The 17,128-nt window shown below is 39.4% G+C and overlaps 1 protein-coding gene across 2 annotated transcripts in view; it reads right to left on the minus strand.

The window, feature by feature from the left end:
- Positions 1 to 16,428, minus strand: part of DIAPH1 (diaphanous related formin 1) — a 94,125-nt gene extending 77,697 nt beyond the window's left edge. Inside the window, exon 1 of one of the 2 annotated variants that reach the window (XM_043984515.1) lies at positions 16,193 to 16,427. In XM_043984515.1, the coding sequence (XP_043840450.1) occupies positions 16,193 to 16,321 (129 nt within the window). In that variant the 5' untranslated portion in view covers positions 16,322 to 16,427. Of the gene's footprint in view, positions 1 to 16,192 lie in introns of both variants that reach the window. The other variant, XM_043984516.1, reaches the window with a different exon arrangement.
- Between the last annotated feature and the right edge of the window lie 700 nt (positions 16,429 to 17,128).

Raw genomic sequence — 17,128 nt, forward strand, 5'->3', positions numbered from 1 at the left:
AAGGAAATATCTCTCCCTCTCCCAACCATGCTTTTTCAGAGAAACCTGAAGAGATTCCTGCAGCTTTTCCCAATTCTAACAGTAATTGTTGCTCTAATTTTGCATGCCTGGAGGCAATGACCCACCCTCTAGAAGCTTTTAATCCCCTAGCACCTGGAGGCAAAGTGGGGGAAGAGGAATCCAGGCCTGAGTTCAAAATCAAGTCTGATTCAAATTGCTCTGGTCCCTCCCCTCCTCTCCAGACCCCACCCTCTACTCCTCCTATGGCCAAGCCCATAGCTTCCCCTGCCTGGGAAGTCCAGAGATCTGGTGCGCATGCTCAACTTTCTCTAACTACATTTGCAGCCTCAGGCTCAGCCCTTCCCCGGCCTGGCTGTGCTTTTGAGACAATCTTAGAAAACTCTTTAAATTCCAGATATGCTCGTTTTGTTCATAATTTTGCTAACCTGCTTTTGTCTTTCATTAGTAATCTTATAAAGCATTTGTATGGTGAAAAGACTGACAGACAATATAGAGGGGTTAAAGAAGAAAAACTTAAGCTGAATAAGAATGACAATCATCAACATAGTTCAAGACTCTGCTTCTTTTGGCATGGAAGGGTATATATTTTACAGAAATGTAGAAGTAAGCAGCAAGGTATTGATATGAGTATTGGGGATTTTAGATATCGGAATCAAAAGTGTTCTGAATTCACTCAGAGTAATAGTATCAGTTCAGAGGTTACATAGGACTTCTATGCATTTATATATATATTTATATATATACATTTTGAAATTAATGGTATGGGTTTATTTTCATAGAGATTTTCATGCATTTGAGATTGTGTTTTATACTTAGTTTCTAAAACAAGGAGAATATTTGTAAAAGCTTTTTATAGTCATGTGATCAAGTTTATATTTTATAATACTCTTATTGATATTAAGTTCATATTCATTTAGACTTCCTTAGTTTGAATTTCATTGTCTTTTATTGTTCCATGTGTATTTTCTTCTATTCATTTGTCTATCTAATTTTGAAACATTGCAAGATGGTTTTGATTTTATTATACAATGTTAATTCTAGGAGTATTGTGCTCCCATATTCTGAGTTATTTGTTTTTGCTTTTTTTTCTCAACTGATTATTTGATCAAACTCTTTAAAGCATTTCCCTGGCAAATTGTTTGCCATGGCAAGTGTAAATTGATTCTAGAAGTATTATTTTCGATAAGCATATTCCAAAAAAAAAAGAGGGGAACATTTGTAAAAGTTTTCTTTTTTCAAAAAAAAAAAGTTTTCTTTGAGATTCTGTTGTGCTTTAACTTGTATTTAAATATGTTCTGATTTTTCACAAAAGTAATTGTATACTAAGTAAAAAAAAGAGATATTATTTGAAATTGTTGCATAACTATATATTGTGTTCTGAGTCAAGATGTATTCACATTTTTTGCAATCATTTATTATCCTCAATTTTTAAATCCATATGAGACTTGGATTATGGGAACTTATCATTTAAGACACTAATTACCTTTATTCTGAGTTATCAGATGCCAGTTGGCCAAGGTGCCATCCAATCACAAGAGGAATACATGCAAGAGCAGACACTGAATTGTCACATGAGGGGAGACATGCATGAAGTCAAGGTATGGCCGAGGGAACGGCTTTTGACTAATGTTGAGGTTGGATTCTCTTGGTTTAATATTTTATTTTATTTTTCCCCACAATATTGTACAGATGGCTGGAAGTATTGATCCCACCCATCTCACTTCTACACCTGGCTTCTATGCTCCCTCCTATATGCCTGATGCCATGGACATCTCAATCCCATGCATCTGATTAAGTCTGACTCAGTTTCCTCCAATATGTTCGGTGGCATGGACATATATTCCATCCACCTATTTTAAGCCTGGCATACTGCATGGACAGTACATATAGCTCAAGTGTGGGAATGCTCATATCCCATCATTTCTCTGTTCTTTTATGGTAACCCCCATAATTATCTCAGGTGCCATGATAAATAACAGTGTTGAATTTGGCCTTGACACCTGTTACCAATTATATTAGATTTTCTAATTTCTCATAATGGCATGAGGATAATTAGGCAGATGATGCAAAAAGTGATGAAACAAAGATAAAAATTATTTTTAAAAATTAATATCGCAGCAATTGTCTTCTCAATTACCCTCCATAAGGGGGGACTATAGTAAGATTATAATTTTAAAGAATGTTTTAATTTTTGTTTTATTATATGTTTCATGTGTAACAACTAAGATTCTGAATTCCCTTAGACATGTTTTTGAGAACTTTCATTGTTTGATTTGATTATTGACAAAGCTATTTTAAAGTTGTGTTAAGCTCAATTTTGTAGGAAATTTCCTGGCTGATTACCAGCATCCACACATCAACCCCTGAAAAGACTTCCATTCCACGACTACACCTAGAGGACATCTGAGAAAAGACTTTCAGAGACTTTAAATGAACAGTTTTGATTTGTTGTTTTTGTTGTTTTTTTTCTCTTTCTGTTATAATATACACCATCTGTAACATGTATTCTCTGCAGAGGCCCTCCCTTTGCAAGACTAATGTCAAAGCGTCGGTTCATGAGGACAAAAAAAAAATCGCCCCTCTGGACAAAACTTTCCTCTCTTCCTTTTCTATATTGTTGTTCACATATTATTAGTTAGCAATAGTTATTATATTGTTTTTACTGTTCCATCAAGGAAACATTTTGTTTCTTGAGGAACAACAGGGGGGACTGTAACGATTGGAATGACGGCACCTGCTGGATACTTAGTGTAGAAGAGTTCTGCCCATGAAGCGAAGGTCTTTGAGGGCAAGACCAGGAGTCTTTTCTTTGGGAGGAAGTGACGCGGACTAGTGGGAGGAGGAAGGAAGAGACTGGCGCTCAGTCTGGGGCTCTTTCCTGGGGACGCTGGCGGAGAAGGGAGCTAGAAATGTGCTCTCCCTTTAATAGATAGGAATCTAGGCCTTTCTCTCTCTTTACCAAATTCTTATTCTCCTTAATAAATGCTTAAAAGTCTAACTCTTGCTAAAGCTTATAATTTATTGGCGACCACTCATTAGATATTTTAGACAGACTAACTAGAATTTTAACCCTTAACACCGCCTAACTAGGAGACATACACTCAGTTCATTCAGTACAAAAGCAACAAAGAGTTTGCAAAATGGAACATAGAGAGTTGAGAACTTAAATATGTTCAGTTTAAGAAATTAAAATTAACGAAGGAAAAAGTCCAAATGCCAAATCCAGAAGCAGAGATGGCAACTGCCTTGTCACAAGGGAGTCTGACGACTAAGAAAGGTCAGGCCCCTGGATGCTGGGCTGCAAAAGTTCCTTCCTCTCCACAGTCAAGCTGGTCACATATACATCAGTGTATGTTTTCAAATTCAACAAACATTTCTTAACTGCCAATCGTGTGCAAAGCACTGGGTTTTACACAGTGCAAAAGCCAGGCTGAGATATAAGCATCCAGAACTCAACTCCTCATAAGATGACCAAAGAAAAAGGATCTCTCAGCCCAGCCTCACTATATCTCATTCTAGAACCAAGAATTTTCCTTTCAAACTTCCCAGGAAACTTTAACAATCTTCAGGAAATATCTGGTAACTAGATTAAAAACAGGAATGTTATTCAAAGATTATTAAATAATTTTATCCTGGTCTCTGCTTTAAACTACTTGTAAATCCAAAGTTACAGGGGAATAATTTTCCCCAAATCTCTTTGAAAGTAGTGCTTTGAGGGGCAGCTAGGTGGCACAGTGGATAAACCGCCAACCCTGGATTCAGGAGTACCTGAGTTCAAATCTGGCCTCAGACACTTGACACATACTAGCTGTGTGACCCTGGGCAAGTCACTTAACCCCAATTGCCTCAACAACAACAACAACAACAAAAGTAGTGCTTTATGGTGGTTGCCTATATACCTCAAGGAAAGAAGGGACCCATGAGGAGAAAAAGATCCATCTTAGCCCTTTTTACAAAAAACTGGAAATGAAGTGGATGTCCATATATTAGAGAAAAGTTGGATAAACTGTGGCATATTAGTAACAAAATATCATTTCACCATATGGGAAAAATATGAGGAATTCAAGGAAGTATGAAAAGAGAAAGTGAAGTAAGTAGAATCAAGAGAACAATATTCCACTACCACAGTAATACAAATGAAAACAAGACCAAAAGGCAGGCAAATTGACTAATTGTAATAACAAACCTTGGCCTTAGTGAACAGATGATGAAACATACTTACCTTGAAAGGTGAGGGACTAATTACACATGTAGAATGTTGCAGGTTTTTGCTTAAGTTTTTTTTTCTGTGTCACAGGAAGGACCCAATGGAAGGGGCTATATCAGAAAATAACTGATATAGAAACAAAAGCAGTTGCTAAATGAATTGAGTTTATCCTTAAATAAACCTTATTCTTCCTTTTGTGATTAAATGAAAGAAAAACTATTTGAAATATCAAAATTAAAAAATCTGTCCAAGCAGGTCGGCTCAAAATATCCTAAACTTGATGAAAACCCAAGAAGTTTCTTGGGATGTAGAAGGACAAAGTAATTCTTTGCCTTCTGCTCTGCTTTTCCTGTAGCCTCAGGACCAAGATCCCAGATAGCTGATAGCACAGAAGGAAGAGGTCCACTCAGGTTTCACTATTCCAGCACACAGAACAGGTGGAAACTAGGCTAGGAACATTTCATTCCTACGACAGGTCCACCAGAACAAGCTGCCAGGACCTTGTACCACAACATATTCAGAGGTTGGGAAGACAAGTTGCCAATATAGAAGAAGCTCATTTAGAAAGCATTTTGCTATCAAATATCACAAGGTGGTTCCCATCCACTTCATTTACTGGCAAAAGTGGAGGGAATAGTCTGAAAATATACTCTGACATCATGTAAAAAAAGATAGGGCAAAGTTCTCTCCCCTCCAAATTCCTTAGGAGTAATGTCCTATTCAAGCCTTTAGAAAAAACATGGGTAATTCAAGATGGGAGAAGGTTCCATGTGAATGAACAGTGCCTAAATTCCAACTACCTCATTCATTATTCTTCCTTTTATGAGGCCTGGGATCACTACTTTGGAAAAGGGGTGTTGGTCCACTCATTTGGAAATATAGTCAGTGACTCAGGAATGCTGTTACTCAATCTCTATAGCAACTCTCTTCTCCTCCCATATTGTGATGTAAGCTGCAGGGCTGATTGCCCTTACTGAAGGGTGGGCACTCGTGACACACCCAGGGCCTGGCAGACAGGAAGTTCCTGCAGCTGCTGTTGCTTCTTCATGTAGCCAGGAAGCACTAGGACACCCAGCTCCTAGTCAAGACTCACCCCTACCACAATTTGAAAACTTGTCCACATCAATCTCTTAAGTGAAGATCTTTTTTCCATTTTTCTATCATGGGACAAACTCTCAGAAACTCACAACTCAGCATTCTGCCTGTTCAAACAATCTGGCTAGTCAGAAAATTACAATACTTCTTAATAGGCCTAACTAAACATTCTGAAAAGTAACTATTGTGATGAAAAAAAAAAGATGGACCCTTTATACAGTTAGACTAAGGTTTTATTGGAAGGGAAAAACACAGAAAAATTAATGACCAGGATTGTGTTATAAGTGAGAGTTATAATGTGGTCTATCTAGTACTTTCAGTAATTAAACATCCTTGAAATGGGCTAAACACAAATCTGTATTATACAGACTTTTAAGCTATGGCAGATCACGTTCCAAAGAACCTCTAGTTTATCAAATTAGCCATAGATTCCTAAAGATACCCAAGGGAAAGAACAGGCTGACTCACTGTATTTAGCTCCCCAACTCTGTAACTCTTCAGCAGAGATGCTTATATAGGTGCTTCCAGTACATAGTGACAGGTTGGACCATAAAACCTTTGAGGCCCTTCTAACTCTTATATTCTGTTACCATTATCTCCAGTTTTTCTTTCTCGGTTCTGGTAATAACAAGTATACATGAGCAGGTAGAAAATCATCTTAAAGTATTATCTAGTTCCCCTTACCAAAATGTCGAGAAATTCTCAATAGTCTGAAACCGTAGTTTCTGAAAACATTACCTGTGAAGCAAGAGAATTTAAATATACCTAATAAAGCCTTCCAAGGGGGCTGCTGGAGAATTTTGTCAACAATCTATAAGAAAAATAGAACATCTGGGCCAGAGAATGATATGCATGTAAACCAATACTCCTCTTTCTGATATCAGCCTAATTCTGCTTCTTGCTTGACAGTCATATCCTACAGAGGCTTCTTACCACTTCTTCTTGCGGTTTCAATCACAGGAAACAGACGTCACCCATGAGCCTAGAAGTAACTAACGAAATAAGCCATGGCGGATGCGAAGAGCTGCCAACTAAAGCCAACTCCCACTTTCTCTAAATAGTAAAGCTAGGAAATCACCAGGGACCTCCTTACTGAGGGAATCCTTCGAAGCCTCCCTACACTAAAAAGTCTACATACCCTTTTCAGTTGGGGGAAGAATTTTTAGCAAAGTTCTTTACATCAAATAGCCAGAAGTAGGTCCAAGAATCATAAAGAGCTGGATGGTTCTTTCTCTATGGACAAGTTAGACCCTTCGTACTGGGGGAGTTACTACCCTACTCCCTGACTTGTGGTTCCACCCTTTCCCATGACACCCCCATCTCTTAACACTAGGACTAGTTACATCAACTGATGGAATATTATTAAAATGTTACTTTGCAATAAAGATTTTCATCTCATCTCTATTTTCTTTGCCTTTCGGATTGAAAAAAAAAAAGGTACTCTGTCAATTGACACAGCTTGGTTCTTTGAGAATCAGACTAGAGGTAACAACATGGGACCAGGAAATGAATTCTAGTCTTGGCTCTGTCACTGATGATATGTAACTTTGGGGCAGTTAGCCTCTCTAAGCCTCGGTTTCCTCATTTATAACATAAAGGGATTAAATTAGATGAGTTCTAAAGCAGATAGAAGGATCTTCATATTTCTACTCCTAATAACTGCATCTAAATACCATAGGATCAAGATTAGACTGCAGAGGGAGCAGCTAGGTGGCACAGTGGATAAAGCACTGGCTCTGGATTCAGGAGGACCTGAGTTCAAATCTGGCCTCAGACACTTGACACTTACTAGCTGTGTGACCCTGGGCAAGTCACTTAATCCTGATTATCCAGAAAAAACAAACAAAAAAGATTAGACTGCATTTTTCAATCTGAAATAGCATTGAAATAACCAGTGAAAACACAGATGGATGGATACAAATTCATGGAGAAAATTAAATAGCCTTAATATCTCCACTTTGATGGCAGAGCTGTTTGCCTGGAATTCTAATTCTAACATATATACATTCACATTCTCAGACTTCTAACTACCTTTCTAAGAGCAGATCATCATACATTCCAATCTGGCAGACCAAAATGAAAGATGCATACTTTAAAGGAGACAAAATGGAAGGCTTCAACACTCATTACCAATGTTCTTTTACCCCTTGCTTTCTATAAGCAATTTCAGAAGGTTCAAGTATTTCTCAGTCAACTCAGGAATTTCCATTAAATTGATTTTATGTCATCTATATAACCTTGAAGGGAAAAGGAAAGTAGTCCATTTTAACTGAAATGGAGAGTGCTAGATTCAAGTCACAGAACATTTATTAAATTCCTACTGTGTGCAGACCACAGTGAGCTGAAAAGCTTAGATAAGATGGATAAGTCCCTGCTCTGAGGGGTATAGCCTGGTAGAGGAATGACACAAATATATATGACACAAAAACTATAGTACAGACTAGAAAATAGCATAGTATATTAAAAAAGAGGCCTACATGTGGAGTCAGGAGGCCTAGCCTCTAATAAAATCCCATCCCCTCTTTGGGTTTCAGTTTCCTTATGTATAAAGTAACCCTGTCTTTGAGATACTTCCAGCTCTAAAATTAAATGATTCTAAAAAAATTACCTCCCTTAAAATCTAAGTTCTCCTACCAACAAATTACCTTTTTCCTTCTCTGAACTATAGCATTTGTAGTCAATACCAAACAACTGTATTTCATGAAATGATTCTGCCTCCTATTGTTCTATTTTTTTTTATTTGCAAAGAGATTATAAGCTCCTTGAAGTCAGAAACCAAAACAGCAACACTGGAAACAGTATAATTACCATAAATACTTTTGATTATTGACTGAATGAACATAATAGAAGTCACTTATCATACTGATAATCAGTGATAGATAACTAAAAAACCATGGGATGCTGTATTAAGAACAATCGAAACTTCAGATTTTCTCTTTTCATCACTATCACTCTTCTACCAAATCAAGCAGAAAATAGTCATTTTTATAAGGTTTCTTGAAGAAATCACCTAATGATTAACAACTATAAGCCAATAATTATCAAGTCTGAAGACCTTATTTTAGAAGTCTCTATATTCAAAAAGGGACCTAGGGTTATTGGCCATTATCCATCTCTGTAGTCCCTCAGAAAAGATCTAAGGCCCCTAAGTAGGACTCTATCCCAGAGGTCACATGGAAGAACTGTAAGGCAAGGACAAACCCATAAATGTTACAAGATCGATTTCTACCTCCCCTCCCCCATAACATCACTACTTGCCATTCCGTGTAATTTCAAAAGCAAAATTCCTGACAGATGACACTGTTTCATTTACACGAGAAACTGTTGCACTCAAAAGCTACTCACTCACCTTCCTACTGACCTGTGAACCAAGAAAAGGACAAGCTGCCCAGACTTAATGCAACACACAGCTCCTTCTGCATGTCTAAGGAATAAGAAAGGTTCAGTTAACTTTTGGAAACTTTTCCTAGTTTTTAAGTCTGGGGGAAAAGGACACAAAGCAGATAAACCTTCACCACCACAATCTTTACAAAGATTGATGACCTTACAAATCAAGATTTTCCCAACCCAAAAGTTTATCAGGGCAAACTATCTGACAGAATCCAGAATAATCTTTAATATCAAGAAAATCACTTTACTTTTCAGCGTCTCAGGCAATCTTCTAAGACTTTTAAGTGGCAAAAGATTTAATTATCTGCCTTGATAGAGTTTCTTCACTGGGAGTTAGTTACTCATACCAGTGAAATCCTGAGTCTGGTTAAAAAACAAAGTTACTGGGCCAAGCAACAGAAAAGTAGTTCATTTAATCTTTTCTCTACCACTCTCTCTGACTGGTGGTATCTATTCCTTTTCTAAAATTTACTTCTACTATTCCAAATGACTTAAGGTGGTGGGAGGGGAGTGGTAATTAAAGCAAATTAGAACAATTAACCAATAGTGCTTAGATTTAGCTTCTAGAATGGATACTTTTTTGGGTGGGGGGTGGGGCAATGACGGTTAAGTGGCTTGCCCAGGGTCACACAGCTAACAAGTGTTAAGTGGCTGAGGCCACATTTGAACTCAGGACTTCCTGAAGCAGGGCTGGTGCTTTATCCACTGCACCACCTAGCTGCCTCCTAGAATGGATACTAACATAAAACAACTCTGAACTATTACCTTATATCCATCCAAGTATCAAGGATAATAAGGTAAGATTGCAAAGAACTATGGGAAGATATGAAGTGAAGCAGAGTAAAGAAAAAACCAAGAGAACATTATATTTACTAACCATAACTATATAAAAACTATTAAACAAAATTCAGACAAGTTGATGACTTTTCCTTGTTAAAGTTAATATATACAGATTGTTGATTTAATAACAGGAATAAATAACATGAAAAATGAAAAAAACACATTTAGTTTAGTACTTGACTTTTTAAGTTGTCTTGTTCTTATTCATATATCTTTTGTTTTGTTTTTGTTTTGGGGGTTTTTTTGGTGAGGCAATTGGGGTTAAGTGACTTGCCCAGGGTCACACAAGCTAGTAAGTGTTAAGTGTCTGAGGCTGTATTTGAACTCAGGTCCTCCTGACTCCAGGGTCGGTGTTCTATCCACTGCACTACCTAGCTGCCCCCATATATCTTAACATATATACATTGACTGAAGTTAAACTAAATTTTAAAATAAAATGAGCTATTACCATTATATTTACATACAATTTGCAACTCTTTTCCTCCTGTTATTTTCACCCCAAAACAAAGGTGAAGGTAGAATTAGTTATGTCAACATTCTGGGCTAGCCCTAGCAATCTTCATTAATCATTAAGAGCCTTTCCTCCATTTATTGAAGTACAATGACTTACTCAAAAGTTGCATAATTAATCAAAATCAAAATCAACTGGAACCTAAAATTTTCTTTTGATAACTTTTTTAATCTTTAAAAATTGTTTTTAAATTGTTCTTTAATGCTTACATTTTTATATTTATAAAAGAAAGGCAGGGGAGAGCTACAAATGATTTTCAATTGTTTAAAGGAGTGGGAATTTCTATTTATGGTCTTTCTTCCTTCTAGGTTTCAGGACTGAGACTTAATTAAGCACCTTGGTTGGAAGTTTATTTAGCTCCAACTAGCCCAGTAAGAGCAGGGGCAAAAGAGGAAGAAGGAAGAAAAGCAGCTGGGCAGGGCTGAAGCATTAAGTATAGACTTGTTCCCAACTCCCCTCACTCTGATTGGTGGCAAGCATCCAATCACCTTTTGTTAGCAGGGAGGGGATAATTTTCTAAAGTTTTTCAAAGGTATATTTTGCTAAGAAGGTATAGCAAGTACTGAAACATAAAACCCCCTCAAATCAGAAGACACACTCTCAAGGAAATAGCTTCAAAGCAGAAAATAGTTGGGGTGGGTAGGTAAAGAGGACATTCTGTGGGGAAAAAATTATAAAAATACTTAAATATGAAATTTGCTTTAGCAAAAAAGGAGTGGTAGAGAAAAACAGATTTTTATCCATTAAAAAAAATTAAATTAAAAGATTGGGGAAACCCTAGTGTTTCTGAAGTCATAGGTTCTTTTTAGTCAATTAAACTGTAGATGATTTCTGAACATCAGGATGCTAACTCCTTGTCTCCATAAATTCCCTGTTGTCCTTGTGCAGAAGATTTATATCTGTTCCTATTATATCTAGAATTACCACATATCTATTACATGTTTCACTGCAGATAAAATTATCTAAGTATAATGTGCAACATATATTTTTTAAGTGCATCAAGGGCCCTTTGGGATAACAAAAAGTTATCATTTTAGCAGAAAGAAAGGAAAACTAGTCTCATTTGGAGCATAGGGTCAACAAGAAAGCTTAATCATTTTCTCGTTTTTATGATGTCTTTTTTTTATTACAGCAGATCTTTTATAAAAGTATCTACATTTAATGACAATTTTCCCTTGACATGAAATTTAATTCTGGTTGCACTGTCAGCCTCAGTACACAACAATGAGTGAAGATTTCCTTTGAGGCTAGTTTAAATGTACATGTCATTGTCACTAATCGACCCTGTAGGGTATATCTTCATAGACACAGCTGGAAGGAAGAAATTTTCAGGTCATTTTGCAATCTGAAATATCACAATCACATTCCTGCAGAACATCCTTCATCTCAGGTTTAAAAATCCTTGAGTCTATTAGCATTACTTCTAAAACCCACAAATTGCACAAAGTTTCTGGTTGGCCTTCTCTGAACTTTCCAATCATGATTAATATCTTCTTTAAAGTCAATGTGATATACTGAATTGCTTGAGTTCTTAGGGAGGGGTGGGGAGGGAAGGAGGAAGAGAATTTAGAACACAAAGGTGGTTTTTTTAAATCGATGTGAAAATTTGTTTTTACATGTAACAGGGAAAATTCTACATAAATTAATTAATTTTAATTTTTTTTTAAAAATAAAGTCAATGCGAATTTTGCACAAAAGTTTAAGTTACCTATTTTCTCTTTATAGCCTTGGTATTGATTAATCCCTACTTGACATCCTATCTTCCTGAGACCGCTCTCAAATATCTTTACATAAGTTCATACAAAATCATATTATGTTATTCACCAATATGATCTCACTGAACCCCCAAAAAAGGGGGGTAGGGAGGGACAGGAGAAGGAACTTATAGCACCCATGTCTCAAGATGCTTCAAATTAAAGTAAAGATGAAAGATTGACTCCCCTTCTGTTTCTTCTCATTTAAAGCTCAAATAAAGTTTATAAAGTTATGTCTCCCAGCATAAATAAACTTATAAAAGAAGCAACTTTGGCGGGGGTCAGAAGATATAGCATTCTCTCAGATTTTTCTTTTTGATTACATTGACTGCCATTAAATGTGAGGACTAATAAGTATACAAAAACATTTCTCTTACAATCATATTTTAGGAATAGCTATAAGCAATCATGGTAGATTGGGACCATCAGTCTCATTTACCACCACTGAAAGAGGAGAGACTACACCAAATTCTGCTAAATAAGACTTCTATTATTCACCTACAAGCTAAGGCTTTTTTACCTGATGGTTTAAAAAAAAGGGGGGGGGGGGAGACATGTCCATGAGCCCATGTGAAGTTAGACTCATTAAAAACAAGAGGGAGAGTATCACACAGCCTTCCTCTAGCTGCTCATGACAATACACATCGATAGAAATTATACAGATATTTCACAATAGCCTTTTAAAGTGAGGCCCCATCTCTTCTCCTTCCCCAAGGCACCTGAGAAGCCCAAAGTACATTACCAGAGTTCACCCAGACCTTGCTCCCTCATTATATTTTTTTTGTTTTTTTGGTTTTTGTGTGGCAATGGGGGGTTAAGTGATTTACCCAGGGTCACACAGCTAGTAAGTGTCAAGTGTCTGAGGCCGGATTTGAACTCAGGAACTCCTGAATGCAGGGTTGGTGCTCTATCCACCTCGACACCTAGCTGCCCCACCCTCATTATTTTTTAAGCCTCACTGTGGATCTACTTCCTTTTTTCTCCCTTCCCTAAATCTGACTCTTTCCTCCTTTCCCAAGAGCCTTTTCTTCAAATCCATGTCCCTCCTAAGATTTGTGGTCAGAACCTTCCTAAAGCACTAAAAGGTATCTAACTCATCTAACTCTTAAAGGGATTAGTGACACTCTCTGAACCAGATATAAATAGTCATTTGAGGTACTTAATCTCTACTGTGCAGGGTTTCTTAAAGAGGCTCATGCAGTTCCAGAGAACAGAAACTTTAGAAAAGGCACAGTATTTGAGAAATAACTGAGTTATTTCTATTAAAGGTTGCCACTTTTAACTAGAAAGTCTCATTTAAACAACTGAAACAAGCTACCAGCCACCAGAATACACCACTGTCAATCATACTTTCTCACACACAGAAATTTGGTACCACTCCTAGTCTTTGATGCTTTTAGAACTCAGATTTTTCCCCAAAAGGCAACAAGGGAGATTTGGGGGGCAAAGGAGGGGGGTAGAATGTTCACAACTTATATTTATGAGTAAAGGGATATTTAAATAATTCTTTCCTAAATTAAAAAAATATATACAATTTTCCTCACTACTTATACTACCAAATTAGACATTTCAGCAAGCTAAGGGTTAAGAACATCTCCTTTAGAAGAAATAAAGAACTTGTTGAAACTCCACCCTTTCTAAAGCAAATACAAACAACTCTGAATCAAATACACTGAGCACATACTGGAAGGTACAGTTGTCTACTGAGCAGAGAATGCTATAAGTATCTCAGGCTCAAGCAACATACATTCAATAGATTCCAAAAACCTGTGAAACATACCAGAGCTAGGCAAATCAAAGACACAAAAAAATTCCTAAGGATGACCTGGAAAGTGTAAAAAAGAAGCTAAGACTGTAAATCAGCAGGGTCTAGTTGGAATTCAGGAGAGGGAGGACAAACTCAATGCAAAGTGGCACAAAAGATTTGAAAAAACTGAAGGAAATTCCAAATTATGGGTCCAGGAACTTTAGTCTGGGAAGGAAAGCTTAACTCAATCTATAAGAGGTTCAGCACCTAACCTAAAGAAACTTAGGTGACATTCTAGTACAAAAAAAGGGGAACATTTTTGAGGCAATCAGAAATTTTCTTGAATTATTAAGTCCCATGCTCTGGGTGAAGAAATAATAGCCAGGATAAAATTAGGCAATTAGTGGCCTGGAATAATGAGGCTAATTACAAAGATCAATTGTTAACAGGCCTAGGGGCATCTGGTTTAGCCATAGTAGGCAGAAATAGGAGGATCTCTACTTTAATCCCCTCAGTACCTACCACCACCATTTTACACAAGTGCTTTCCTCTTAACAACTGTGTCACTTAAGTGGTAGACATTATTGCCCTATTTTACAGATGAGGTAAGTGAGGTAAAGGAAGGTTAAGTGATTTGCCTATAATAACAGTTTATAGCAAACCCAGTCACTCCAAATCTATTCCTCTTTCCATTATGCCAGCTGCCCCTATACAAGTAAATCCTGTGTAGTACTGCATTTCCCAACACCCTTTTTAGAAAGTAGTATTTCCTTCCAATTCATCATTTTATCAGCTTTCTTGCCAAGTTTGTGAGAAAATTACTTGGATTGTTTGGGAGAAGAAGGAAGAGAAGGGAAAGGAAAAGAAAGTTATAAGCAATTTATTCAATGAGAAGGAAAGATTGTAAGGCAATTATCAACTTGAAGTGAATACATGGTTACAACTAGTAAGGAGTTATTAAGATCTTGTACTCAACTCTGCTCTCTTTAAGGAGCTATGGACAATGTGTCCCATATCTTTCCAAATTGTTAAGAGAATAAATAGCTCCCAGGAGAAAGGAGCTAGAATGGAGGACTTAGTGTGGGGGCAAGGTATTACATCATAATAGAACATGCTAAGTAAGAGCGACATGAATATCAGTTTTTCTTCAGACTGAGGTTGAAGTAGTTCTCACAGAAAGAAAGCTATACTCAGCACTGAAGAGGATGAAGAGGTAGAAGAGAAAGTGAAATGATGGTTATCATAGAAAATGTAGAAAACACAATTCCATTACTCACAAATTTCTTGAATTTGCAATCTGACTTTACTCTCCACTAGGGAAGGGAGAGAAAGAATTACCATTACCGTAGGGCAAGAGGCCAAAAAGTTTGCCCCCAAGAAAGTGATAGCAGGACAAAGGAAAAACTCTAAGAGGGAAGAAATATTGAAAGATAGAGTAATAACATGACTGAAGGCCATGTGTAATTGAGCAGGAGTTTATTTCTTTAAATGCAAGGACAAATTTCTGAGAGGTCACATGTCAGGTAACATTCCTGAGAGGGAGCCATTATCAGATGACACTAGACCAAGGGCCTAAGAGATTTTATTGGATGGAAAGTTAACAAGTTAAAAGGCTAAAACATAGATCAGGAAATGAGGGGGGAGGGGGAATAAGAATGCCAAGAGAGGCTTAGAAAATGAACCTAGGAAAGTACCTGGAGAAAGGGGGTTGGGCCAAGGAAAACCGGACATCTATGTTAACAGGGAAAGAAAAAAAAAAGAAAAAGAAAGGAAGGAAGTTGGGGAGTGACTGATAGGAGAAGGTAGGGATTAAAAGGCTAGAGAGCAAAAGGGAACTAGCTCAGTAAAGGTTATGGGAGAAAAGATCTGAAAGGAAGGTTATGTGGAACCTAGGGGAAAAAACAGCAACAGCAGCAAAGGGAGACGGTAGAGGACCTGGGAAGGTAAGGCTACCTGAAGGTCCCAAGGTGGGGAAGAGAAGAAGATGACAAGGCTGATGATACCATGTATGTAGTAACTCAAGGGGGCCAGGGTCTGGGAGTGGGAGTGGGAGTGGATAGAAGTAATTAAGGGTAGCCAGGTGGGGTTAGGTGGAGAGAAGGTACTGAAAGGATCCAGGTCTGGTGTGGGAGGGCGGGAGGAAAAGGTACCTGGAAGGCCAGGTGGCGGAAGGGGCCAGGTTTCGGGGAGAGAGATAAGAGGGGAACCTGCAGGTCTGAAGTGTTTGTCGGGAGAGATAGGGGTAAAGGTGGCTGGAGGATAGAGGAGGGATTAGGGGAAGGCTGGTCTGGAGGAGGGGTAGGAAGTGGTTGAGGGGGATCAAGTCCGGGAAAGAGAGGGTCGAGGGGGGATTAGGAGGGCCCAGGTATGCATAGGGAGAGGTTGCGGGGGGGGGGCCAAGAAGGGCCGCCAGGACCGAGTCATATCTAGAGAGTAGAGGAGGTAAGAAGGCAGTTATGGCTTTGGGGAAGCAGGAGCTGGGGAGGGACGGTGGCGAGGGTGAGCCGGGTAGCAGGAAGGGCACCGGGCAGGCTGGCAGGGGCGGGGGCGGCTCCCCAGCCGTTGGCCCAGGGGGTACAGTGCCGGGGCCGGGGCTGAAGCGATGGGTGGGTGGGTGGGACACTCACGAATTTCTTGGATTTGCCGCCGTCGCCGCCGCCGCCACCGCCAGCCGCGGGCGGCTCCTCCGGGCTCCGGCCCTTCTTCTTGTCCCGGGTCCCGCGGCCCGGCCCCTGGCCCCCTCCGGGTGGCTCCATGTCCCCGGCTAGCACGCTGCCCCCCGAAGCCTGCTCCCTCTGCTAGGCTCGGCGAGCGCCGCCCGCCCGCTGCCTCCTCGCCGCCCGCGCGCCGCCGCCGCCCAGCGCCTCACAGTCCCCCGCCTTCTCCGAGCTCATTAGCATGCGGAGTAGCGTGCGCCTCATGAATATCAAGTAGGGACCGCCCCGAACTCGGAGCCTACCACACTTCCGTGTGGTGCCTACCAACAGTGCGCTGAACCTGGGGGGGGTGACGACCGTTTCAACGCTCTACCTGCCCGATGGGTTCAACCACTAATCTCAATTTAGTGGGGAGGAATTTGAGGGGTCCACAAGCAGGAACAGCGCCATCTGCCGGGCCTCCGACAACACTACAAACGCCTTTTAGCTCTCCACTTCCCTGCACTGCTGTGGCTGTCTTGCTTAGACGTCTTGGAGGGAGACACGGGGATAGTGCTTCCCCAGCCCCACCTCTAGCGAAGTCAGCCTGAACAGGCGGTAGGCTAACCTATCCCTAGAGCTGTTGCTGGGCACCTTGCCTTAGGTCACAACTAACCCCTGGCATTGGTGTTAGTCTCAGAGTCCAAGTTCATAGATGACCTAGGCCCACTCTCCTGAGATAATGAAGTATGGCAGTCCTGAGAAAGGCCCAAGGAGTCAATGAAAAGAAGTAGAGGGTGAACCCCTGATCTATCACCCCTGCATACATTGAATTCTACCCTCAACTCCCCTCCTACCCCCCTATTCCCAATAAGGTACAAGCAGCACTTGAAGGAGATACCAAATTCATAGGAAGCAGGCAGAAGA

The sequence above is a fragment of the Dromiciops gliroides genome, chromosome 2, assembly GCF_019393635.1.
Source record: "Dromiciops gliroides isolate mDroGli1 chromosome 2, mDroGli1.pri, whole genome shotgun sequence".
Classification (NCBI taxonomy): Eukaryota; Metazoa; Chordata; class Mammalia; order Microbiotheria; family Microbiotheriidae; genus Dromiciops; species Dromiciops gliroides.